The sequence below is a fragment of the Osmerus mordax genome, chromosome 20, assembly GCF_038355195.1.
Source record: "Osmerus mordax isolate fOsmMor3 chromosome 20, fOsmMor3.pri, whole genome shotgun sequence".
Classification (NCBI taxonomy): domain Eukaryota; kingdom Metazoa; phylum Chordata; class Actinopteri; order Osmeriformes; family Osmeridae; genus Osmerus; species Osmerus mordax.
The window spans coordinates 8983440-9010695 of record NC_090069.1 but is presented as its reverse complement, the minus strand read 5'-3'; the positions used below and the strand labels follow the sequence as shown (position 1 = coordinate 9010695).

At 39.7% G+C, this 27256-nt stretch overlaps 1 protein-coding gene and 1 pseudogene across 8 annotated transcripts in view; both read left to right on the top strand.

Moving 5' to 3' along the window:
* The first annotated feature begins 1705 nt into the window (after positions 1 to 1705).
* Positions 1706 to 14974, top strand: LOC136964125 (myosin heavy chain, fast skeletal muscle-like; annotated as a pseudogene).
* Positions 14975 to 15185: 211 nt separating this feature from the next.
* The window catches only part of marveld2a (MARVEL domain containing 2a), a 134648-nt gene continuing 122577 nt past the window's right edge, over positions 15186 to 27256 (top strand). The window contains exons 1-10 of one of the 8 annotated variants that reach the window (XM_067258091.1): positions 15227 to 15263; positions 15508 to 15661; positions 16101 to 16197; positions 16770 to 17753; positions 17886 to 18106; positions 18598 to 18633; positions 18878 to 19029; positions 19466 to 19637; positions 20128 to 20178; positions 20511 to 20942. In XM_067258091.1, coding sequence (XP_067114192.1) covers positions 16787 to 17753; positions 17886 to 18106; positions 18598 to 18633; positions 18878 to 19029; positions 19466 to 19637; positions 20128 to 20178; positions 20511 to 20630 — 1719 coding nt within the window. In that variant the 5' untranslated portion in view covers positions 15227 to 15263; positions 15508 to 15661; positions 16101 to 16197; positions 16770 to 16786 and the 3' untranslated portion in view covers positions 20631 to 20942. Of the gene's footprint in view, positions 15264 to 15295; positions 16198 to 16769; positions 17754 to 17885; positions 18107 to 18597; positions 18634 to 18877; positions 19030 to 19465; positions 19638 to 20127; positions 20179 to 20510; positions 20943 to 27256 lie in introns of those variants that run through there. The other 7 variants (XM_067258090.1, XM_067258096.1, XM_067258095.1 and 4 more) reach the window with 7 other exon arrangements.

The window sequence follows — 27256 nt, the reverse complement described above, 5'->3', positions numbered from 1 at the left end:
CTTCTACTCTTCATGGAAGCAAACTGGAGTTGATCTGCCAGGTTCTGGACTGTCTCTTGTAGTTGCAAAAGTATCAGACATTCAAAACTCATCATCACCATTGATGTAAGAGCTACAGGTCAAACATCATCACATATGCTGACAAAGCCTCCCCTGCCTCATCAAGTGTGTTGTCAAAAAACACTGACCAGTCTGTGTTATCAAAAGCAGTCCCTGAGATATATGATTGTCTTTACCTAACAATGAGCTAATTGCGGTTACATACAACTGTTAACAACAAAGTTGAAGACAGAAAGTACTATTTGTGGGGAATACTGCTTTGGTCGCACTCTTTTTGGTCTTTTGGTGGTCGCGAAAATCTAGATATCCTAGAAATGCGGTGCTGAAACTTCAGCTTCAAAATGTTGCTCTCAAGAGTGGTTGATGGGGTGGAGGGAATGATGAAGAGTTGGATGGAGCGATGCAGGTGTATTTGGTAGAGGGGTGGATGGATGTGATACTGCGATTGTTATTGTTTATTATTGTATATATATTTTAAATATATCCATATCTGAATAATCACATTTCCCAGAGTTTTCCTTGTTTCTTGCCTCTCAAACCCTTCAAATATCTTGTTGCGATCTAGTGACAATGCTTTGTTGAGATACACAATTCTGTAAGATCGCCTATACTCGTGCATTGCTCTTGGTACCCAGAATGCCCTGCGGCAAGCTGAAAAGCTACTAAGTTAAGGGCATTAGCTTAGTTAAATAAGCATTGTTTGGAGTTATTTTGTTGTTTTCGTTCTGTTTTGATATGTGTAATGCTATGGTCTATAGTTTAGATAATTTGAGTGTTCACCCTGATTGGGAATGTTGTCTAGTTCGATCGCTATCCAAGCTGTCCGCAGCCATAGTATGAAAGTGATCAATTTTCAGCATTGGGCCACGCAACGGTAACATTGTTTGCTTATAAAGTGCGGCATGTACTCCAGTGCGGCTTATGTGCGGCTTATACTCTGATTTACAAACACAAAGTGCTCATTCTGGGAGGGTGCGGCTTATACACGATGCGGCTTATTTACCGTAAAATACGGTACTCACACCAGTCCTTCAATCATGCTTCCCCTCCAATCCTCTCCCTGCTGGCCCTCCTTTATGGCAACCCTCTTAACCATCCCCAGGTGTGCAACAGCACATCGTCGTGGGGAATGTAGTCTGGTCAGCAATGGCGGTTCTACACGGGGGCCTACAGGGGCCAGGGCCCCTGTAAAAATGGATTATAGTCCCGCATGACCTCGGCCACTGGAGGGGGACATATCTTCCATCCAGCACCCAGGCTCTTGTGGTGTCACAATAGTGACAGATGTCAATGGTTTATCATTATTTCAGGAAGCTACAGTACATCCACCTTGACTGGATGCCATCATTTCTTCAAAACCAGGAATCCGATAATCTGACTGATGCTGAGGAGAGGTGTGAGGGCCTGATCAAGAGCAAGATCCAAGGGTTAGGGGGGGGGGGGGGGTACTGGTGATAAATCTTGCCAAGGACGCCAAATGTGCTAGGACCGCTACTGATTCCATACATCATAAACCTCATTTATGATGTCACATGTTGTGTCCCTGCAGGTGAGTTTGGTCATCAGCTTGAGGAGAAGGAAGCCCTGGTGTCTCAACTGACAGTTTGAGTAGGAACAGGAGGCCAAGGCAGAGCTGCAACGGAGCATGTCCAAGACCAACAGTGAGGTGGCTCAGTGGAGGACCAAGTACGAGATGCCATCTAGCAGCGTACTGTGGAGCTTGAGGAAGCCAAGTCAGTAGCTTATTGTTGATTTTGGAATTTAAAGTGAGCAGCATGAAATACTAACATGTATTTTCAACTGAAATACTTAACACCAAATGTATTTTATAGCCTCAACAAATAATATTGTATTTAAACCACACGAAAAAGCTGGCTCAGCGTCTGTAGGAGGTTGAGGAGCAGATTGAGGCTGTCAATTCCAAGTGTGCCTCACTGGAGAAGACCAAACAGAGACTGCAGAGAGAGGTGGAGGACCTCATGATTGATGTGGAGAGGGCCAATGGTCTGGCTGCCAACCTTGACAAGCAGAGGAACTTTGACAGGGTAAAGCAGGCCAAGACAATCTGTCCACTGACATGATACTTATGGCACAATATCTGATTCCTCTTATCAAGAATAAAACCTTGATTTCCTATATGAGCTAACTAAAGGAATTATGTCACTGAAAATCAACTTGATCGTCCTAGATTTTGACGGATTGGAAGCAGAAGTTTGAAGAAAGCCAGGCTGAGCAGGAGGGGTCTCAGAAAGAGGCTTGGTCTCTCAGCACAGAACTCTTTAAAATGAGCTTGGTCTCTCAGCACAGAACTCTTTAAAATGAAGAAGTCCTAGGAGGAGGTTTTAGAACAGCTGGAGACTATGACGAAAGAGGACAAGAACCTGCAACGTGAGAAAATCCAAACTTTTTAAACTATTTATTCCCTAAATGTTCATGGTGAATGAATAGAGGCACACATTACAACCACATCTCTGAGCAGTTTTCCATTCAAAGGGTTGGAAATGCTTTACTAAGGGAAAGATTGTACAATTTGTATTAACAACTTTCTTTGAATGTGCAGAGGAGATCTCTGACTTGACTGAGCAGATTGAATAGTCTGGCAAAAGCAGCCATGAGCTGGAGAAGGCCAAGAAGACAGTGGATACGGAGAAGGCTGAGATCCAGACCGCTCTGGAGGTAACGATATCACAGTGTATCCCAGAAAAAAAAAAAAAGTAAAATGGAATAAAGGTCAAATCAGCTGCAATGTGTCCATATTTAGGGAATATGGCATGAGGAATCCAAGATTGTTTGTGTGCAGCTTGAGCTGAACCAGGTCAAGTGTAAAGTGGACAGGAAGCTGGCAGAGAAGGATGAGGAGATGGAGCAGATCAAGAGGAACAGCCAGAGGGTAATGGACCATAAAGAGCACCCTAGATTCTGAGATCTGTAGCAGGAACGATGCCCTGAGAGTCAAGAAGAAAATGGAGGGAGACCTGAACGAGATGGAAATCCAGCTAAGCCACGCTAACAGGAAGGCTGCTGAAGCCCAGAAACAGCTCAGGAATGTGCAGGGACAACTCGAGGTGAGGACAACATACCACGTTGCAGAGCTGCAACCGTAAAACACTGTAATATTAGTGATAACACAAAATATGGACATACACGCATTTGCATAACTTCTGATCTCAGGATGCCCAGTTGCACCTTGATGACGCTGTCCATGCATCAGGACAGCGAGGACATGGAGGAGCAGGCTGCCATGGTGGAGCGTAGGAACGGTCTAATGGTGGTTGAGATTGAGGAGCTGAGGGCAGCTCTGGAGCAAACAGAGAGAGGCCGCAAAGTGGCTGAGCAGGAGCTAATGGATGCAAGTGAACGTGTGGGATTGCGTCACTCCCAGGTATTGAGATTGTGATCTCATGAGATATCATATAGCAAGGTAAAAGTTAACAAATGATTAACTGTTGATCCTCCTCCAGAACACCAGCCTTATTAACACCAAAAAAAAGATGGAATCGGACCTGGATCAGATGCAGGGAGAAGTAGAAGAAAGTGTCCAGGAGGCCAGAAATGCAGAGTAGAAGGCTAAGAAGGCCATCACTGATGTGACGGGCATTTAAAAAGCATGGACCACAAAAGACTTCCCGCAACTCTTACTTAACTAGAGAGGGTACAATTTCTGGGGAAATTGTAGGGTGTGGTTGCTTGCGTCGGTTGCATTTTTACAACTGATATTTCTGTATATTTTATATAAAAATGCATAGGGCCTACTTATTATTTATAAAGATTACATAGATTTAAAAGCATCTTTTTTTTGCTGCTCATTTACAACTCAAAATACGAGTTAAGTGTAGAATGAAATATGATGTCTTCTCATTTCCCCTGCAAGAGGCAGCCTCATAGCTGAATCAACGAATACATTTGGCAGACCGGTGTAAAAATTGACCTAATCTCTGTGATTTAAACGTCCTTTTAAGTTTTCCAATTCTTCTTGTGATATTTTCAGGCATTTAGCCTACTCATATTGCATTCACTCATTAATAAAGAACCCCCTTTGAAGATTATTCTACGACGTTACCAGCAGTAGAAGATGGAATCGAGATTCAAACATTACCATCTGATAACTGAAAAAATGCCCCCAAAAACGTAAATAAGCTTGACATTTATTTAGTGGAAAATCGCTCATTCATAAAAAGCTCACTGGTAGCGATCATTGTCAGTAACAACGCTAAATGCGATATAGCCCTGTGTGGAGAAGCTGCCCCGGTAAATTCTACTACAGTACAGTACTAGACTACTGCTGTGTTCGTCTTGGTAGCGATTGCGTTGGTTGAATTCGATTTAACGTTCCGTTGTACGGTTTAGGCTGAAATTAATTATTTTCATGAACAGATTGACAAAGTTTAGGCTGTGGCAATGAAGTTCAGGTTAGTAGTCAGATAGTTTCACCTATTGAAAGACTTTTGATTTAGGTAAGGGGAGTGCCGAACATGTTCTGTCGCCGTTTGACTTCCTAAACAGCTGTGTAGATGTTTTTGTAGTGTGCCTCGCCTAGGATACAGCGTTGCAGTGAGCAACACTGGTTTGAAACCACAGGTAATGATAATTTCACCAACAAATCGTTTACTTGTAATGTAATGTCATAATAAATCCACAACGAAAATGTATTTGTGAGGAATGTTTATTTTAACGATTGAAAACAGATGCATCATAAACCACTGTAGTATGTGTTGCCCGGGCAACAGAGGCTAATGTCATGCTAATGCTTCAGTGAAATAGTAGACTACCGTTTCCGAAAGTAGATGTGGGCCTACTTCCTTAATAATATCAGCTAATATTGTACATTACATTTCACAATTGTGTTTCACATCACAAAGTAAAATGAGTAAATAGTTATCACCCTGGCCTCTTTGCTTGTGGCGTTTCTGCAGCTGCCTTGCAGTAAAGCTATAGTTAGCCTAGCTATCCCCCAAGTTAACAGATGCGAAACGAATGTCTGCACGCGTGTTTTCGTGACGTTAGTGACGTTAGTAACGGTGGCTAGCAAATTAGCCACTGTTAGCTTCACTTTTCGCCACAAAAACTTAACTTGAGCCTAAACCATGCAACGGAACGTAAATAAAAATACAAGCAACTCAATCGCTACCAAGACGAAACGTTTGACACCTAGGTTGTCTATGTAGGCCAAATATTGACGAAGATTTAGGGGGGCAAAAAGAAATAAAAACTAGAGAGGATACAATTTCTGGGGAAATTGTAGGGTGTGCTTGCTTGCGTCGGTTGCACAGGGGTCTGTATATTTTATATAAAAATGCATCGGGCCTACTTATTATTTATAAAGATTACATAGATTTAAAGATTTGCTGCTCATTTACAACTCAAAATACGAGTGAAGTGTAGAATGAAATATGATGTCTTCTCATTTCCCCTGCAAGAGGCAGCTGACAGGCTAAATCAAAAGGAATACATTTGGCAGACCGGTGTAAAAATGGACCTAATCTCTATGACTTAAACGTCCTTTTAAGTTGTCCCTTCTCGTGATATTTTCAAGCATTTAGCCTACTCATATTGCATTCATTCATTAATAAAGAACCCAATTTGAAGATTATTCTACGACTTTACCGGCAGAAGATAGAATCGCGATTCAAACAGTACCATCTGCTAACTGAAAATATGCCCCCAAAAACGTACATAAGCTTGACATTTATTTAGTGGAAAATCGCTCATTCATAAAAAGCTCACTGGTAGCGATCATTGTCAGTAACAACGCTAAATGCGATATAGCCCTGTGTGGAGAAGCTGCCCCGGTAAATTCTACTACAGTACAGTACTAGACTACTGCTGTGTTCGTCTTGGTAGCGATTGCGTTGGTTGAATTCGATTTAACGTTCAGTTGTACGGTTTAGGCTGAAATTAATTATTTTCATGAACAGATTGACAAAGTTTAGGCTGTGGCAATGAAGTTCAGGTTAGTAGTCAGATAGTTTCACCTATTGAAAGACTTTTGATTTAAGTAAGGGGAGTGCCGAACATGTTCTGTCGCCGTTTGACTTCCTAAACAGCTGTGTAGATGTTTTTGTAGTGTGCCTCGCCTAGGATACAGCGTTGCAGTGAGCAACACTGGTTTGAAACCACAGGTAATGATAATTTCACCAACAAATCTTTTACTTGTAATGTAATGTCATAATAAATCCACAACGAAAATGTATTTGTGAGGAATGTTTATTTTAACGATTGAAAACAGATGCATCATAAACCACTGTAGTATGTGTTGCCCGGGCAACAGAGGCTAATGTCATGCTAATGCTTCAGTGAAATAGTAGACTACCGTTTCCGAAAGTAGATGTGGGCCTACTTCCTTAATAATATCAGCTAATATTGTACATTACATTTCACAATTGTGTTTCACATCACAAAGTAAAATGAGTAAATAGTTATCACCCTGGCCTCTTTGCTTGTGGCGTTTCTGCAGCTGCCTTGCAGTAAAGCTATAGTTAGCCTAGCTATCCCCCAAGTTAACAGATGCGAAACGAATGTCTGCACGCGTGTTTTCGTGACGTTAGTGACGTTAGTAACGGTGGCTAGCAAATTAGCCACTGTTAGCTTCACTTTTCGCCACAAAAACTTAACTTGAGCCTAAACCATGCAACGGAACGTAAATAAAAATACAAGCAACTCAATCGCTACCAAGACGAAACGTTTGACACCTAGGTTGTCTATGTAGGCCAAATATTGACGAAGATTTAGGGGGGCAAAAAGAAATAAAAACTAGAGAGGATACAATTTCTGGGGAAATTGTAGGGTGTGCTTGCTTGCGTCGGTTGCACAGGGGTCTGTATATTTTATATAAAAATGCATCGGGCCTACTTATTATTTATAAAGATTACATAGATTTAAAGATTTGCTGCTCATTTACAACTCAAAATACGAGTGAAGTGTAGAATGAAATATGATGTCTTCTCATTTCCCCTGCAAGAGGCAGCTGACAGGCTAAATCAAAAGGAATACATTTGGCAGACCGGTGTAAAAATGGACCTAATCTCTATGACTTAAACGTCCTTTTAAGTTGTCCCTTCTCGTGATATTTTCAAGCATTTAGCCTACTCATATTGCATTCATTCATTAATAAAGAACCCAATTTGAAGATTATTCTACGACTTTACCGGCAGAAGATAGAATCGCGATTCAAACAGTACCATCTGCTAACTGAAAATATGCCCCCAAAAACGTACATAAGCTTGACATTTATTTAGTGGAAAATCGCTCATTCATAAAAAGCTCACTGGTAGCGATCATTGTCAGTAACAACGCTAAATGCGATATAGCCCTGTGTGGAGAAGCTGCCCCGGTAAATTCTACTACAGTACAGTACTAGACTACTGCTGTGTTCGTCTTGGTAGCGATTGCGTTGGTTGAATTCGATTTAACGTTCAGTTGTACGGTTTAGGCTGAAATTAATTATTTTCATGAACAGATTGACAAAGTTTAGGCTGTGGCAATGAAGTTCAGGTTAGTAGTCAGATAGTTTCACCTATTGAAAGACTTTTGATTTAAGTAAGGGGAGTGCCGAACATGTTCTGTCGCCGTTTGACTTCCTAAACAGCTGTGTAGATGTTTTTGTAGTGTGCCTCGCCTAGGATACAGCGTTGCAGTGAGCAACACTGGTTTGAAACCACAGGTAATGATAATTTCACCAACAAATCTTTTACTTGTAATGTAATGTCATAATAAATCCACAACGAAAATGTATTTGTGAGGAATGTTTATTTTAACGATTGAAAACAGATGCATCATAAACCACTGTAGTATGTGTTGCCCGGGCAACAGAGGCTAATGTCATGCTAATGCTTCAGTGAAATAGTAGACTACCGTTTCCGAAAGTAGATGTGGGCCTACTTCCTTAATAATATCAGCTAATATTGTACATTACATTTCACAATTGTGTTTCACATCACAAAGTAAAATGAGTAAATAGTTATCACCCTGGCCTCTTTGCTTGTGGCGTTTCTGCAGCTGCCTTGCAGTAAAGCTATAGTTAGCCTAGCTATCCCCCAAGTTAACAGATGCGAAACGAATGTCTGCACGCGTGTTTTCGTGACGTTAGTGACGTTAGTAACGGTGGCTAGCAAATTAGCCACTGTTAGCTTCACTTTTCGCCACAAAAACTTAACTTGAGCCTAAACCATGCAACGGAACGTAAATAAAAATACAAGCAACTCAATCGCTACCAAGACGAAACGTTTGACACCTAGGTTGTCTATGTAGGCCAAATATTGACGAAGATTTAGGGGGGCAAAAATAAATAAAAACTAGAGAGGATACAATTTCTGGGGAAATTGTAGGGTGTGCTTGCTTGCGTCGGTTGCACAGGGGTCTGTATATTTTATATAAAAATGCATCGGGCCTACTTATTATTTATAAAGATTACATAGATTTAAAGATTTGCTGCTCATTTACAACTCAAAATACGAGTGAAGTGTAGAATGAAATATGATGTCTTCTCATTTCCCCTGCAAGAGGCAGCTGACAGGCTAAATCAAAAGGAATACATTTGGCAGACCGGTGTAAAAATGGACCTAATCTCTATGACTTAAACGTCCTTTTAAGTTGTCCCTTCTCGTGATATTTTCAAGCATTTAGCCTACTCATATTGCATTCATTCATTAATAAAGAACCCAATTTGAAGATTATTCTACGACTTTACCGGCAGAAGATAGAATCGCGATTCAAACAGTACCATCTGCTAACTGAAAATATGCCCCCAAAAACGTACATAAGCTTGACATTTATTTAGTGGAAAATCGCTCATTCATAAAAAGCTCACTGGTAGCGATCATTGTCAGTAACAACGCAAAATGCGATATAGCCCTGTGTGGAGAAGCTGCCCCGGTAAATTCTACTACTACAGTACAGTACTAGACTACTGCTGTGTTCGTCTTGGTAGCGATTGCGTTGGTTGAATTCGATTTAACGTTCAGTTGTACGGTTTAGGCTGAAATTAATTATTTTCATGAACAGATTGACAAAGTTTAGGCTGTGGCAATGAAGTTCAGGTTAGTAGTCAGATAGTTTCACCTATTGAAAGACTTTTGATTTAAGTAAGGGGAGTGCCGAACATGTTCTGTCGCCGTTTGACTTCCTAAACAGCTGTGTAGATGTTTTTGTAGTGTGCCTCGCCTAGGATACAGCGTTGCAGTGAGCAACACTGGTTTGAAACCACAGGTAATGATAATTTCACCAACAAATCGTTTACTTGTAATGTAATGTCATAATAAATCCACAACGAAAATGTATTTGTGAGGAATGTTTATTTTAACGATTGAAAACAGATGCATCATAAACCACTGTAGTATGTGTTGCCCGGGCAACAGAGGCTAATGTCATGCTAATGCTTCAGTGAAATAGTAGACTACCGTTTCCGAAAGTAGATGTGGGCCTACTTCCTTAATAATATCAGCTAATATTGTACATTACATTTCACAATTGTGTTTCACATCACAAAGTAAAATGAGTAAATAGTTATCACCCTGGCCTCTTTGCTTGTGGCGTTTCTGCAGCTGCCTTGCAGTAAAGCTATAGTTAGCCTAGCTATCCCCCAAGTTAACAGATGCGAAACGAATGTCTGCACGCGTGTTTTCGTGACGTTAGTGACGTTAGTAACGGTGGCTAGCAAATTAGCCACTGTTAGCTTCACTTTTCGCCACAAAAACTTAACTTGAGCCTAAACCATGCAACGGAACGTAAATAAAAATACAAGCAACTCATTCGCTACCAAGACGAAACGTTTGACACCTAGGTTGTCTATGTAGGCCAAATATTGACGAAGATTTAGGGGGGCAAAAAGAAATAAAAACTAGAGAGGATACAATTTCTGGGGAAATTGTAGGGTGTGCTTGCTTGCGTCGGTTGCACAGGGGTCTGTATATTTTATATAAAAATGCATCGGGCCTACTTATTATTTATAAAGATTACATAGATTTAAAGATTTGCTGCTCATTTACAACTCAAAATACGAGTGAAGTGTAGAATGAAATATGATGTCTTCTCATTTCCCCTGCAAGAGGCAGCTGACAGGCTAAATCAAAAGGAATACATTTGGCAGACCGGTGTAAAAATGGACCTAATCTCTATGACTTAAACGTCCTTTTAAGTTGTCCCTTCTCGTGATATTTTCAAGCATTTAGCCTACTCATATTGCATTCATTCATTAATAAAGAACCCAATTTGAAGATTATTCTACGACTTTACCGGCAGAAGATAGAATCGCGATTCAAACAGTACCATCTGCTAACTGAAAATATGCCCCCAAAAACGTACATAAGCTTGACATTTATTTAGTGGAAAATCGCTCATTCATAAAAAGCTCACTGGTAGCGATCATTGTCAGTAACAACGCAAAATGCGATATAGCCCTGTGTGGAGAAGCTGCCCCGGTAAATTCTACTACTACAGTACAGTACTAGACTACTGCTGTGTTCGTCTTGGTAGCGATTGCGTTGGTTGAATTCGATTTAACGTTCAGTTGTACGGTTTAGGCTGAAATTTATTATTTTCATGAACAGATTGACAAAGTTTAGGCTGTGGCAATGAAGTTCAGGTTAGTAGTCAGATTGTTTCAACTATTGAAAGACTTTTGAGTAAGGGGAGTGCCGAACATGCTGAGGAGTTTTTGTTAGCTACTCACACTAGTGTCTCGGGTAGGCTACAGCGTTGCAGTGAGCTACACTGGTTTGAAACCACAGGTAATGGTAATTTCACCAACAAATCGTTTACTAATGTCAGAATAAATCATACAACGAAAATGTATATGTGAGGAATGTTTATTTTAACGATTGAAAACAGATACATCATAGACCACTGTAGTATGTGTTGCCCGGGCAACACAGGCTAATGTCATGATGCTAATACTTCAGTGAAATAGTAGACTACTGTTTCCGAAAGTAGATGTACTTCCTTAATAATATCAGCTTATATTGTACATTACACATCACAATTGTGTGTCATATCACAAAGTAAAATGAGTAAATAGTTATCACCCTGGCCTCTTTTCTTGTGGCGTTTCTGCAGCTGCCTTGCAGTAAAGCTATAGTTAGCCTAGCTATCCCCCAAGTTAACAGATGCGAAACGAATGTCTGCACGCTTGTTTTCGTGACGTTAGTGACGTTAGTAAGGGTGGCTAGCAAATTAGCCACTTAGCTTCACTTTTCGCCACAAAAACTTAACTTGAGCCTAAACCATGCAACGGAACGTAAATAAAAATACAAGCAACTCAATCGCTAAATCGCTAAATCAAGAAGGAGCAAACATTTTAATGTATTTCAAACTGTCATAATTCAAAATTGGCTGAATATTTGAAAAAGCTGAATCATTTGGGAATAGCTGAATGTCTTGTGAACATTTTAAAGGTTGAATGGTGTCTCTAGCTGAAAGTATGCTGAAGTAGTTACATTTGAAAGAGGAGGAAGCTTTTTAATGATTTGAAAGGATTTACCATTACTTTTAATGGGAGAATAATTTGCACAAAAACCTTAATGTCTTAAAAAGTATAAAAGTAGGGAGTCAGGTGGCTGAGCGGTTAGGGAAGCAGGCTAGTAATCTGAAGGTTGCCAGTTCGATTCCCGGCCATGCCAAATGACGTTGTGTCCTTGGGCAAGGCACTTCACCCTACTTGCCTTGGGGGAATGTCCCTGTACTTACTGTAAGTCGCTCTGGATAAGAGCGTCTGCTAAATGACTAAAATGTAAAAAATGTAAATAAAAGTGAGAAATACCAAAAGTCATAGCCAACATCTCCTGAAGGAGCTGAACGTTTTGATACAAAGTGAGAATGCTGAAAACCTGAATGGTGATAGCTGACCATGCTAAAACAGCGGAAAATTGTGAAAATTTAGTAGAAAGTTATAAGCTGAAGCTTCAAAGCAACCGAAAGGTATTTTTGAAAGGGGCTGGAGCAGCATTCCAACAATGATTTGAAAGGATTTACCATTACTTTTAAAGGGAGAATAATTTGCACAAAAACCTTAATATTTAAAAAAGTATAAAAGTGATAAATGAGAAAATACCCGCAAGCTGAAAGCTGAAATTAATTTCAAAAATGTTTGAGTCACACAAAAGAGGCAGTGTGGAATCTGAACTGCATCATCTAACAACGCTAACAGCTAAAATAGCCTACAATGCGGGAGAAGCTGAAAGCTGAACTGTTAAACAGAAGAAGTAGGCTAGCTAGTCGTAACAAGAATATTATCGTTTTAACAGCTGAAATTATAGTTGGGATAGTAATAGCAGTAGCAGATGTAGCCTACCATTGAGTGTGTTTACTCGGCTTTCTTAGTAGGATTCAATGTGTTGATGGAATGAAACATACAGCAGTAGAGCCGATACAGGAAGACACGGCGACACTTTGTTGCAGAAGGATGATGGTGCAAGTTTTGGCCGTGGAGCATACAACGATTAATAAAAAAGAATCATGTAGACGCGTTTATTGAGTAATCGCATAACTAATTACACATGTAAACGGAGTAATCGTATTATTGGTATAAACCGACAATTGCTAGTAATCGGGTTTCTCATGGTCAAGTAAACGTACCAATCACCTGTGCGAGAGACTGAGTGGTGCGTGTCTGTCGTTAGGGTGATGGTGCAGCTATGATTGCTAACGCTCTGAGGGCAGAGAATAAGAGAAATGTAGCTAGAATCCACACCTCAAACAAGATAACCTAGACGCAAAACTGTACGTCCAATCCAAAATATAAGGATATTTTCCGAGACCCAAGACTCTGCCGAAACCAGAGATATTCTTTATATGTCTGTGCAGTCAGAAATACGACTCTACCTGCAGTTTCAAAAACGTGTTCCTTTTGCTTTCCTGGTGCGTGTTTGTTTGGTTGCCACGGCGATGGAGCAGCTGTGATCGCTAACGAGCTAGGCAGAGAGAAAAACGAACATTTACCTAGCATCCACACCTCAAACAAGTTGACCTAGATGCAAAACTACACGTCCAATCAATAAAATGAGGATATTTTCCGAGACCCAAGACTCTGCCGAAACTAGAGATGTCCTTTATATGTATGTGCGGTCAGAAATATGTCTCTACCGGCAGTTTCGAAATCGTCTTCCTTCCTGCTTTCTCTGACGGATTTTACCCACCTCTCCATTGAAGTTAGTGAGAGAATTTGAAAGGCTGCTCTCGCTTCAAGGCCCATAGCTGAAGATCTGTAAATGTGAGCTCTTTAGTAGTTACATTGGCTGAAAGAGGACAATTTTTCCTACATTTTAAGGTATAACTTGTTTCTGTATGTTAAACTATATGAACGTTAGAGGAATTTGTTTGACAATTTAGTTGAATATCAGAAAAAGAGCAGCTGGCTGCTCATTCATAAAAATCAAGAAGGAGCAAACATTTTAATGTATTTCAAACTGTCATAATTCAAAATTGGCTGAATATTTGAAAAAGCTGAATCATTTGGGAATAGCTGAATGTCTTGTGAACATTTCAAAGGTTGAATGGTGTCTCTAGCTGAAAGTATGCTGAAGTAGTTACGTTTGAAAGAGGAGGAAGCTTTTTAATGATTTGAAAGGATTTACCATTACTTTTAATGGGAGAATAATTTGCACAAAAACCTTAATGTCTTAAAAAGTATAAAAGTGAGAAATACCAAAAGTCATAGCCAACATCTCCTGAAGGAGCTGAACGTTTTGATACAAAAATTTTAGGAATCGGTGAAAGTATGCAGAACTAGTTAAAGGCCAAAAAACGGCGGAAGAACTAAGAAGTTGATATAATAATAATAAAGAGAAACAGGAAAATAATAGTGAGAATGCTTAACAGCATTCTCACAATAAAGAGAAACAGGAAAACAATAGTGAGAATGCTTAACAGAATTCTCACAATAATAATATATAAGTGAGAGAACAAAGGTTGTGCCCTTGCCGAAGGCAAAGCACACCCAATTATTAGAACTCTCCTATTACATCTCAGGCTGCCATGATGGCTGAGGAGCTGAAAAAGGAGCAGGTTACCAGCGCTCATCTTAAGAAGAACCTGGAGGTCACGGTCAAAGACCTGCAGCTCTGTCTGGATGAGGCTGAGAACCTGGCCATGAAGGGTGGCAAGAAGCAGCTCCAGAAACTGGAGGGGTGAGACTTATTTCCGTTGTCAACAATATTGAAATAAACAATCACAAACATAGCGCTTTGTTTTAGACAACGTAATAAACATTACATTTTTTATTATATTCAGTATTTCTAACTTATTACACCTCTGAAATGTTAAAGGTGCGTGAGCTTGAGACTGAGGTGGAGGCAGAGCAGAAACGAGGGGGAGATGCAGTCAAAGGAGTGCGCAAGTACGAGTGCAGTCAAAGAAACTCACCTATCAGGTAGGAACATTTTCTCCTCCACACGAGTATAGCTGTAAGTAAATCAGTAAATCAATTATACCACAGACTGAGGAGTATAAGAAGAACATTTGTAGACTTCAGGATGTGGTGGACAAGCTCCAACTCAAAGTGAAAGCATACAAGAGGCAGGCTGAAGAAGCTAACTCTCAGGAGGAGCAAGCCAATTCCCACTTGTCCAAGCTCCGCAAGGTTCAGCATGAGTTGGAGGAGGCTGAAGAGCGTGCTGACATTGCTGAGTCCCAGGTCAACAAAATCCGGGCCAAATCCCGTGAACCTGGAAAGGTAAATAGCCTACCTTCCTGTTTTACAGTTAAGGTTATAACCTTAACTGTAAAAACGATATCAATAACTGAAAAGATAAAAGGAAGATCTTGAAGGAGCTTGAAACATATCACGTTAAATGTATTTTCTTTGAATTTCCCTTTCAGGCCAAGGAGGAATAAACCTTACCAGACGGCTGTCTAGAGTTTTTCCTGTGTATCATAAAATATGATATCCATGGAAACATTCTAAGCATGTAATAAAAATGCGAGCATAAACTACGACGTGATGTGTTTATTTGTACTCATACACAACCCTGTTCATTGTTTCTTTATTATCGATACCCAATTCCATAAATTAGTCATCGGTATCACTTCCTCAAGGTGATCCAATTTCACCGTACGTTTTTCTGCTACAGGTAGGTGCTAGGTTGTGGTATTTGAAATGACGTCAGGACCCGGGATGGGCTAGTCACGTGGTTAAAGTCTATGCGAAAAATAAAACCTGTGTGGGTTTCAGAAAATGGGAGAAATCGCCTCACTATTGAGGAACCAAAGTTAAGGTAAGCGAACTATTTCAGTAGCCTACAACGTTTCAATGCTGATTCGCGGAACTGACCCGACAATGCCTATGTAAAAGTAGTATATAATTACGCAACGAAAGGTTACTTTTTTGAGTATTGGTGTCGTAGTTAAGTTGCAATCCCTTTTATAACCTACTTTACATTTAGTTCTCCAAGGAGGTCATGCATCAAGAAGGCTTGGGGGACTCAAGAAAGCTAATGTAATCTATTTCTATTGATGCAGTAATATAAGAAACAACAACTTCAATCAAACATTGATGAAGGATAGACTGGACCTGTCGTCGACTGGAAGCACTGAATAAATTGCCCTTTGATACTTTGCGCTGCGAGAAATGGTGCCTCAGGCGCGGAGTCAACTTGATTTCTGTGTTCTTATGGTAGCAAATGACACTTTTATGCATTTTTAGTATCCGTTAGACTGAAGTAAATTGATATTGTAACCATATTAATTAATTATTAAACACACTGTTAATTTAGTCATGATTGAACCAAAACGGTGGAAAACAATGTTTAATTGAGCCTATATGCTACAGATGTTATGACCCTGCTGGGTTTAGCCTAGCCTGAGGCGACTTTTTTCCGTAGCCTAAACAATATAGCCCATGTCAGTCATCACTTTCCTCAGGGTGCGACTCATACGAATTCCTTTTTAGAAATCATTAGACTTCACCAACAGCTAATAACATTCCACTCACTAGTGTGTACTATAGAATGGCTTTTGAATTTTTAAACGGTTTGAATTTAGACACAATTTATGAATTTCAATGATGTGCGTGTACCTCGTGCTATTTGAAAACCAACAACTTGTCTTTGCAGGTGATTCCTGGGTAAATGATTATGTATGTACAGACAAGGTTTGCATTCTGACCTGCAAGCCAATGTAAGTCGAGCTGAGTGACTGCGTGTGAAAGAGGTATTCAAACAGTATGTTTATACAGTATATACATATTAAATAAAGCCAACTCTGGTCCATCTAAACAAGGGCACTTTTGGGAGATTTGATTTTTGGATAAGCAGAAACATATTTTTGTGCTGCCACTACTATTACTTTACTGAGGCATATAAGGGTGTAGCCTACTATCAGGTGCAACTAAAATCTGAGATGGCATCTTTGTCTAGTCACACATGTGGTTGTGGCACAAAAATGAATCAGCTTGCTTGGTGAGCCCGCTGTCTTATGGTGATGGGAATAGTCCGTAGGATGCAAGATTAGCATTCATGGTTATAGAATAACATTATGCTGCATGTGGGGCTGACTAAAGGTGTCAATGGTGCATTTCTGGTAAACATGGCATCAGGGATTACTTAAATCTTTCCTGTGGTGTCATTCTCTTAATATGTGTTTGCTAATAATGTTTGCTAATGTCACTATAGTATCAACTTGACCTAGAGAGATTAAACATTTTCTTGATGATTTGCAACAATAGTTGAATCTCCCATTTTTATATTGTGTATGTGTGTGTCTGGATCTTCCCACACCCTCAGGGCTCATCTCCTTTCCCATGTCCTCTGGAGGAGGCTTGTACGGCCGCACTGAGCGTGTCCGTCATGCGCCACACTATGACCAGGTCCCCCCGGGCTCCCCACAGAGAGACCACCTCCATGATCTCCAACCCCTGAGTCAGCTGGATGCAGAGCTAGCTCTGAGCGCCGACCCCTTACCACCTCCCCCCCTACCAGACCACCCCCCTGTGGGGCCTGAGTTTGACTCAAGTGACAGCAAGGATAACGCTGACCCGGAGGCTGACCCGTCTATCGACATAAAACCAGTCCACCGCTTCATTCCAGACTCCTGGAAAAGCTTTTTCCGAGGCACCAGTGGGCGTAGCAGTGACAAGCCTTGGTCGATGCCTGGCTCATCCTCCAATAACAACAACAACAGCAGCGAGGGTGTGCGCTGCTCACCCCCCCACTCGCCCTCTCTGCCGGGGTCCCACCGGGACCCCTATGGGGGGTCGGGTAGCAGCTACAACTCCCGCAAACAACTATTGGGAGGCGGGAACCACCCAGAGTCCATTTCTGGGCGGACTTACCGTACGGGTTTGACCTATAGCGAGCGTGTGGAGGAGTATCATCAGCGCTATGACTACATGAAGTCCTGGGCGGGTCTTCTGAGAATTCTGGGGTGTGTTGAGCTGCTGTTGGGGGCAGCGGTGTTTGCCTGTGTTTGCGCGTACATACACAAAGACAACGAGTGGTTCAACATGTTTGGCTACTCTTCTCCTGGGGGTACGTATGGGAGTTATGGAGGAGGAGGGATGTATGGAGCAGGCATGGGCGGGTCTTACTACACAGGTCCAAAGACTCCATTCGTGCTGGTGGTCGCAGGCTTGGCCTGGGTGGTGACTGTGATTATGTTGGTGTTGGGGATGACCATGTACTACCGCACAATCTTGCTGGACTCGTCCTGGTGGCCTCTGACCGAGTTCACTATAAACCTGGTTCTGGCTGTGCTCTACTTGGCCGCAGGTGGGTCCCACCATGCAACACCTCTACTGGAGATTGAGAACTGGCCTCTCCTGTATTGACCCTATGCTACTATTGTGTCCTTTTGCGCAAGCTGAGAATCTCCTAAACTACGATGTTCCTTGTTCCCTACAGGTGTGGTGTACGTCAATGACATCACTCGCGGAGGTCTTTGTTCGTACCCTGTGTTCAACAACGGCATCAGTGCGGGCTTCTGCCGCACAGACGCAGGACAGACGGCTGCCATCATTTTCCTGTTTTTCACCATGTTGATCTATCTAATAGGGGCCTTCGTGTGTCTCAAACTGTGGAGGCACGAAGCGGCTCGCAGGTACCGCGAGAAGCACAGTCAAGAGGTGAGGCTCCTTCTGGATATTCGTAAGTGAAAGTGGTGGAGCGATACCTGAGACACACATTTCAGAGAATATCTAGTCACTCCCAAATTTGCATAGCATTTGCTCACATCATGCTTATAGACGGTACATACTCACGTGTATCTACATTCTCTGTTATCGCTTGGGGATTTTCTCCACTCTGTGTTGACAATTACGTAGCTGAAAAGGCTTGTGAGAAAATCATCGTCCTTTGAGAATGTCCATTAGAAGATGGGGGGGCTGTCATGGCGAGTTGCTATGCTCGCTTTGTTTTGCAGCACAGGGACTTTTTTTCCCTTTTTCATAATATTCAGTACAACATAATACATTGTTTTGTACAGTGTCTCTTGTAAATTGTTTGAAATACAACATGTTATGTAAATAATTTACATAACTTTATGTAAATAATTTACATAACACTTGATTTTGCTTTTGTGTGATATATATATTTTCTTGTATTACCTTTTGTTTAGATGCAATCGAGAGAGTTGCCTGGAACACAAGTTTTGGTAAGCGTTTTATTAATTTGTTACTGTTTCATGAAATCTTTTAAAATATGCATGTCAGATTAGCTGTTAATAGGAAGGAAACCTACAATTAAAGGGGAACCAGACAGAAAGAAATAGATTCAGGTTTCTTTCAGCTACGTTATTATCCTTTCTAGCTCAACAGATGACCCATTGAGTAAAACAGTTTTGAATCAATCAGTCTCTTCTCGGGGATATCCATAATATTTGATCCTTTCTCTTCCAGATTGTTCCAGATCATGGTATTCCTGAACAAGTCCAGCATTCCACTGTTGTGCCCGTCCAAGCTGCCCCCAAGGTCGGCCTACCCAAGGTCCTACAAGGGGCCATTCCCTCAGGACACATCCCTAAACCAGTCATCCTACCAGACTACATTGCGTGAGTGTGGCATCTGTGGGAGCTAAGAGTTAGATTTGTGTGAAAACTAACTGCGTATTTCAGACTTCTTCATGTTTATATATGTTTAGTGGCCATAAAACGGCTGCTATCATCCCGATTGGATTGTCAAACAGTGTTAGTAGGTTCCCAGTTTTGAGCAACAGTGTCATGTAAGCATTCGTTTCTTCTAACACTGTCTTGTATATATGATTAAAAGACTACAGCCATACAGTCTTTGGACTGCATTTGCTGCTACCGGTAGCCAGTACTGGAGCTTATGGGCACAGACTACCCTAACACAGACTACCCTAACACAGACTACCCTAACACAGACTACCCTAACACAGATGTCGTTTGCCATGTTATAATAATTTCACTGTTCAGGATGACCCTGTTATACTGTGCACATAATAACACGACTTTTGATGTCCTACAGTAAGTATCCAACTGTCCGCACAGACGATGAGCGTGACCAGTATCGGGCTGTATTCAATGACCAGTATGCAGAGTACAAGGAGATCCACTCTGAAGTGCAAGCAACAGTGAAGAAGTTTGATGAAATGGACGCCATGATGCGCAGCCTACCACAACAGACCAACAACCCCATGGTGATTGCCCTTGTTCAGCTATCATTCATTCACCCCGTTTTATTTTGAGGTTTGGTGCTCTTACACTTTCCAAAGAAGCTTCCTTCTATCATTTCCTCCCCCATAACAGTATTGAAGAGGTACTTGGAGGAATTGAATAACTACTAAACACAGTGTTGAGAAAAATCCTACTCTCATACATGTAAATACTGTTTGTAGTTTTGAAGGAATTTGTGTTTACAGCTATTCCTTTGATTCAATAATTTCTAAATATACAGCACCAGTGCAGAAATATGGTCTCTTGGGAATGTTTCACCCATTTTCTTTCCTCTTGTGCTTCGCTTCATTTCCCTTAGGGAACACGCCCAGATTTCCACAGGCTGTTTTTCTTCTTCCTTCCCCTCAGCTCACTTCCTCCTTCCATCATCAGTCATTTCCTCAGTGTCCTGTACTTGAATGTCCTTAATTTGCTCCGAGATATCAATGTTTTGCATCAAATTTTCTTTTTCAGGAGTATGAACGCGTAAACAGAATCCTCCAAGAGTACCAGAGAAAGAAAAATGTGAGTCAATCTTCTTACTTTGTCTTTCACTTACTGCAAGGTCATTTTGACTATTTCAGAGTCTAGTATATGTTTTGTGTACCAGTGATTCTGTTTAACCATTGTGTGAAGACTTCCCACACGCACACTCTCCACCCATTTAAGTAGAGGGTAACAGTCCTACAGTAACAGGACTATTGTATTTCTTTTTTTAAACATCATATTTCTTTTTTAAACAGCATATGTATTCTCTATACCAAACTGATCTGATGCTATTTGATCATCACATTTGATCTCTAGTACTTATTTTATTTGGAATTCATTATAATAAGCAATGTGCCCGTCAACCCTAGGACCCTACTTTTTTGGAGAAGAGAGAGCGTTGTGAGTACCTGAAGAGCAAACTCTCCCACATTAAGCAGAAGATTCATGAATACGACAAGATCATGGAATGGAACGATGGTTATAAGTAAACATCTGCAGAATCTCGAAGAGAAAAACGTCCAGGTCCTGAGAAGAGACGAGTGGTAACATCTTCAAATCAGAGAGAAGCATGTCATTTTAAAATGTGAACTGATTAAATTGGTAGGATATCCCTTGTGTTGTCTTCGGGGTCATTCTGACCCATCAGTCATTGTGACCCACCGTCGTATTGCGACAAATTTACCTCATACAAAAACAAAGTGAAGCATTTTCTTTTAACTGTCGGGCTGCCTCAGACCCCCCACATTGGAATGGTTAAAATAAAAATTATTTTTATTTGTTTTTCTATTGGGTAAAATTGGGTAAACACAACGACGGTTCGTTATGAACCTTTGGGTCATGTGACCCGAAGGCAGCACGAGGGTTAAATATATATATAATATACACACAAGCATCTAAATATGCTAACATATATGTAATATCTAAGCAGATAAATAACGTTGAGAAGAGAGTGTGTAGGTGTGTTTCTGTTTCCCTGTGTGTGAATGTATGTTGAGTAATTAAGTGGTTGGATTAATATCTGACTGAAGGGACCGCTTAACCCTTGTGCTGCCTTCGGGTCACATGACCCAAAGGTTCATAACGAACCATCGTTGTGTTTACCCAATACAAAAACAAATAAAAATAATTTTCTTTTAACATTCGCAATGTGGGGGGGGGGGTCTGAGACAGCCCAACAGTTAAAAGAAAATCATTCACTTTGTTTTTGTATGCGGTAAAGTTGTTGCAATACGACGGTGGGTCACAATGACTGATGGGTCGGAATGACCCGAAGATAAGACAAGGGTTAAGCAATGCTTCATTTTACTAAAATGATCTATGCAAGTCAAAGAGGTACTGTTAACATTCTGTAGCTGTGGCCTTCATTTCACTCATTCATTTCAACTTCAGTGGGATATTTAGTGGATTTGTACCTCCTAAAGTGTTAGGGAAGTGTAAAGGGAGAAAATGTTTTTGCTGCATTCCAAATGACGGGTTATGTAAATAATTATATTAAACTGTTATTAGTTGAATGTTTTTCACTGTCACTCGATCAATGAGCACTGGATATATTCATGTTTTAAGCACTGTAGAACCTTTACAGCCACCGTTAAATTCGCTGTCAACTTCACCTTCTGAAAGTGCGAGTTCTCTATTTTGTGATGTCCATTCCATTGTTGCGGATGCCCTATATAATTATCGAATCCATCAGATTCTGGTTTGTTTACATTTCTGATTCTTCACTTCTACTTTTTTTTTTTGGTCAAATCATATCTCTTAACAGATATGGATGGAAAGTGATGATGGAATATTACAGAATGTGTTTTAGTGGCACCTTTTTACGTTTACCACATTGCCTATGTAGTGTTAAGGCACTTTTCCCATTAAACCCATTGTAGCTTTAGCATCTTTTTGAGTTGTTCAGTAGTATGTGTATGTGTTCATGTATTCATTCTGTAAAAATGTTTGAAAGGTGTAAATGTATCCTATACCTTGATGGTTTGTCATCTGTTCTACGGCATTCCCATGTTGCCTTCTTGTGCTGTAAACATTTGGATGCAGGTATATTTTTGAGAAATGCTAATCTGTGTTGTATTGCATTGGTGCTTAAAACTACAGCTCTTTGATTGTACCTTGTGTCTGATTGTGTGTGTGTTCTGTGATATCAAGCTGCCGGATGGTAGTATTGGATTATTATTATTTATTTTTTGTAATTTTAGCACAGAACAAAGGAATCAGGTAAAAAGTAGTAGCACATGAACATCAAGTGAACTAACTTACACACAAATTATACAACATACGAAGTACATAGACAAAAATAATAATCAAACGAAAATGAAAATCAAAACAAACCTAGTCAGAGGTTTCAGGGAAAAAGGATTCTACACTTTCCACAATTTTACTACTTTTTTTGTTATCCAAAGATCTAAGAGACTTCAGTAGAGATTTAAATTCTATGAGAAAAGGCACAAAATTAGGAGATGAATTAGAGAATTTCTGCTTGTGAATATAGAATTTGGCATTCAGAATGATAAAATTAATTAGGTACTCCAGGGCACCATTACCTGAATTATTGTAGAAACATATCCATCCAGCCGGACTATTCAAATTTGGGTCTAAATAGACCCATAAGACCCGCCTTAATATCTTTGACGTCCAATCACCGATTTTAATTCTGAAAACTGCCAGATACTCATGACAATTTAAGCTCAAAGCACATATCATTGGTTAAGGGGTTACTGCCAGTCAAAAATAAAAGTATCGTCAGCAACGGCAGCCATTGTTTTCCGAAGCGGAGCCAGAGCGGATACCATGGGAGATTGCCTACAGTGATAGATTTACAGCATCGAATTGAAATCGGAGACGATATTATGAGTAAAGACAAGTTTCTTAATATGTGTTGTCAATATTGTCAATTAAAAGTCTAAACTTTTTACTTACGAAGAATTTGTTTGTGGGAGTGACGCGAGTTTTTTCAGGAAAGAACTGCGTGTCCTGCCGTGTCCGGCAGGACAGGCAGTCATGACGGTAGTAGCACTGTTTAGCCTCGATTTGAGCAGATTTCTAAAAAACTTAGAAAAACAACATTAACTAGCTAGATTATATACACTGTAAACTAAATGTACATGCCTTGATTGGCCAATTCGGTCGATTGTGGAAGAAACTCCAACGTTTTTTAGTTATCGAGAGGAGTATCCAGCCATAGCGCTAGCTACTTTTGGGGCAAATAAATTTCGGTTTCCCCCATGTTTCCACTAGTCACTAGAATGGTCATAACTTTTAATCAAAATACGATATTTCTAATCTGTCTTCTGTTCTACATTGCCCACATATTTGTGGATATTCCACCTGCTCAAAGTTTTCCTCCATCTTGTAATTAAAGTGGTTAAAAATTAAGTTGTCTTATGAGGTATGGTGGATGGAGAAGTTTTTGTAAAAAATGGCTGCCTGAAATCACCTTGATAAAATATGATTTGCCTTAAGTAATCATATATTTATTCACATCATAAAAATCCCCTAGTTCTCTGCTTCAATATGGTATCAACAGTTAAGGTGTATAATTTAATATGAAAATTCATAAAATTTGAATATTAATATGAATATCATATTTCAACAGCATATGGAATGTTTGGAATGTTGGCATGTAGGCAGGATAGGGGTGTAGATAGAGTTGGTTGGTTCAAAAAAGTTAGACTCCAAGTCTGTCCAAAACCTTTTGGAAATTTCACACAAAAAACAGATGAGATAATGTTTCAAAGTTCTGTTTACAAAATGTACAGGAGGAGTCAATGTTGGCAAACTTAGCAACGAGGTAATTAGTAGGGTATATGTTGTGTTAAATTTTGAGGTGTACTTCCTTAGCCTTGTTAGAAATACAGTACTTATACGGTAGAAGCTAAGCCCTCCTCCAGTTTATGTTCTCAATTTTAGATCACAAAACTTGCCTCTTGGCACCACTGCAGTCTTTCTCTGAATAATTTGGCGAATATGCTTATTGTTACATTTAATGTGTTAAGTCAAGTCCATCCAATAATAGTAATGGCTGTGATATATCGTGTATACCATAACTCAAGTGATTTTTTATAAGTAAAATTAAACCATTTGGGATTGCACGAATTAAAGAATTAAATTCTCTGAAAGGAATTGGGAAACTGTGTACATTCATAAACTCTTCATACGATAGCATATCACCAGATTCATTGAAAAGATTAAGAATGTGATTTTAAATCTCTTTGGAACCACCTAGGAAAATATAAGGATTTATTCTTAATAAGTATGTTACAGTTGTTCCATAGGAAAGCTTTATGCAGTGAAAAATTGTGGACAAAAGCAAGCTTCCAAGCTAGAAGGGCTTGTTGATGGAACCTCGATAAATTAATTGCCAATTTATTTGGCAAGAAATTACATTTTAAAATAAAAGAAAGACCTCCAATTTTGTTAAAAATTTGATTTGGGATAAAATACCAAATTGACTCAGGGTTTATAAGACATCTTTTTAACCAGTTAACTTTAAAGGTGTTCACTGTGTCAATGAAATCTAGGACTTCTAGACCACCTTCTGCTTTACTATTGGAAAGTACATTTTTCTTTAGTTGTGATTTATTTTTCCAAATAAAATAAAATAATAAATACAATTCTATTTACATCAGTGGCTGTTGAGTCATTTACAAATAACGATAAAGCTGGATACACAAAACGAGATAGACCTTCTGCTTTGGAGAGGAGAACTCTACCCAAAATAGACAAATCCCTTTGAAGCCAGATGTAAAAAAATATTTTTTGTCTTCTTTAGTCTACTTGAAAAATTTAGATGTTGTCTAGCAATAAGATTTCTAGTTATAAATATACCCAGATATTTTACGGAATCCTTAACTGGAATATTTCCAATTACACTAACATCACAACCATGCAGAGATAAATAACAATAATTTCACATTTGGACATATTCAATTTTATACCTGAAGCTTTGGAAAAATGCTATAGTAAGTGAATAGCATTACATACCTGGTTCTTGTCTTTTTTTTTTATCGTAGTGTCATCCGCCAATTGGGAAATTTTTAACTCCCTACCAAATATTGAGATTCCTTCAAAATGTTTGTCAGATATAATTCTAAGCAATAATAATTATGTGACTAAGATAAATAAGAAGGGGGAGATAGGGCACCCCTGCCTGACCCCTCTATTAATTTGAAATCTTTTAGAAGTATTGAGATTAATTATAACCGAGCTATTAATATCTTTATAGAACATACTGACAATGTCAACAAAGCTGTTACCAAAGCCAAACGCTTTAAGGGACTGGAAAAGAAATGTGTGCTCAATTGTGCCTTATAAAAGTCTAGAAACAAAATAAGTGCCTCAGACTTAACTGCTTCTGCATAATCCAGCAAATCTAAGATGAGTCTGATATTACAACTAATATGTTGATTCTTCATAAATCCTGTCTGAGTTTCAGCTATAATAGAGTCAAGCCCTTTCTTAAGTATGTTCGAGTAAACTAAAGCCAATATCTTATAATCTATTGTTAACAGAGTAATAGGACGCCAATTATCAATTAATAGAGAATCTTTGTCAGGTTTTGGGATAAGAGAAATAATGCCTTGTTTCATTGTAGCTGTCATCTCCTTGTGGCTGATGCATTCTTTGTATACACATAATAAAGAGATATGAAGAAGTTCCCAAAAATGTATATAGAATTCAACAGATAGGCCGTCAATTCCTGGAGATTTGCCCTTCTTCATTAAAAAAAGTGCATCTTTAACTTCATTAACTGATAGGTCTGATTCACACAATGATTTAAAGTCCTCATCAATTGAAGGGATGGTTGCCTGAACATCATCCATGAAATTTGCACAATCTGCTTCATTAAATTGTGATTGATACAAATTCCTATAAAATTGAGACAAAATCAGAAATTAACTTTGGATCTTTAGAAGGAACTCCATCAATATTGAGGGCAGATAAACATTTTCTTTTAAAATTTATTTTCTCAAGAGCAAAAAATTAGCTAGTGTTTTTTCCCCATCTTCCAGCCATTTGGCTCTTGACCTAATGAACGCTCCTTTTGCCAAGTCTAAATACATTTGGTCCAGCTGTAGCTGGATTCTCCTTATTTCAATTTCTTCTTCCAAGTTAATGTTTACTTTTGTCAGTAGAGTGTCAAGTTTGTGCATCAGGTCAGCTTCTACCCTACTTTTTTCTTTTTGTATTTCCTTACTCCTTTTAATAGCAACATGTCTGACTTTGTACTTAAAGAATTCCCATTTTGTCTTGTAGTTGTCAATTAGGCCGTCATTGAGGAATTCTTCTACTCGATTTTTGATAGTCATTAAAGGAATCATCGTTCAAAAGAGAGTTGTTAAATTTCCAATAACCCCGAAAACCAGAAATCTCCTTAGTTGCACTTAACTTCAACATAATTTGCTTATGGTCAGTTCATGGGGAATAAAGATGATTGACTTCTTTCACAAATTGAAGGATCGATGAAGAAACCAAAAAAATATCAATTCTAGACTTTAAAGTAAGACTACTGTTACACCAAGTGAAGTCTGTCAGGGCGTGAGGTGGGGTTGGACCCAAACGCAGGGGAGTCGGCAGGCATGGTTGAAACAAGGGTTTATTCACAAAACCGGGGAACAGATAGGGCACTCACAGGGACAGGTATTGTAAGGACAAGACAAAGACTGGACACAAAACAGAAACTTAAATACACAGAACCAAACGACACAGGTGGACACAATGACGCTAACGAGACAGGTGAAGACAATGACAGGGAAACACTAGGGCAGGACAAAAAACTGAAACCGGGGGGGGGGGCACGGCTGTGGCCGTGACAAAGTCTTTGGTACTGGGATTGAAGAAGCGCCATGCATCAGTCAAAGAAAGGTTGGAGCAAAGAAACGACACATGGTTATTGTTCCGTGAAGATTGGTTCAGTCTGGGGGGGTCTCTATCTATCTCGTCATCGGGACATTCATTAAAGTCCCCACAAAGAATTATATATGAACCCTGGTATTTATTATTCAGATATTTCAATTTGGAAGCTATGTCATTAAACAAGACATTGTTAAAAAGCGTGGGAATTAAACCCATATATATTGCAAACAATAAAGATCGCATTGTCTTGTTTAATTAT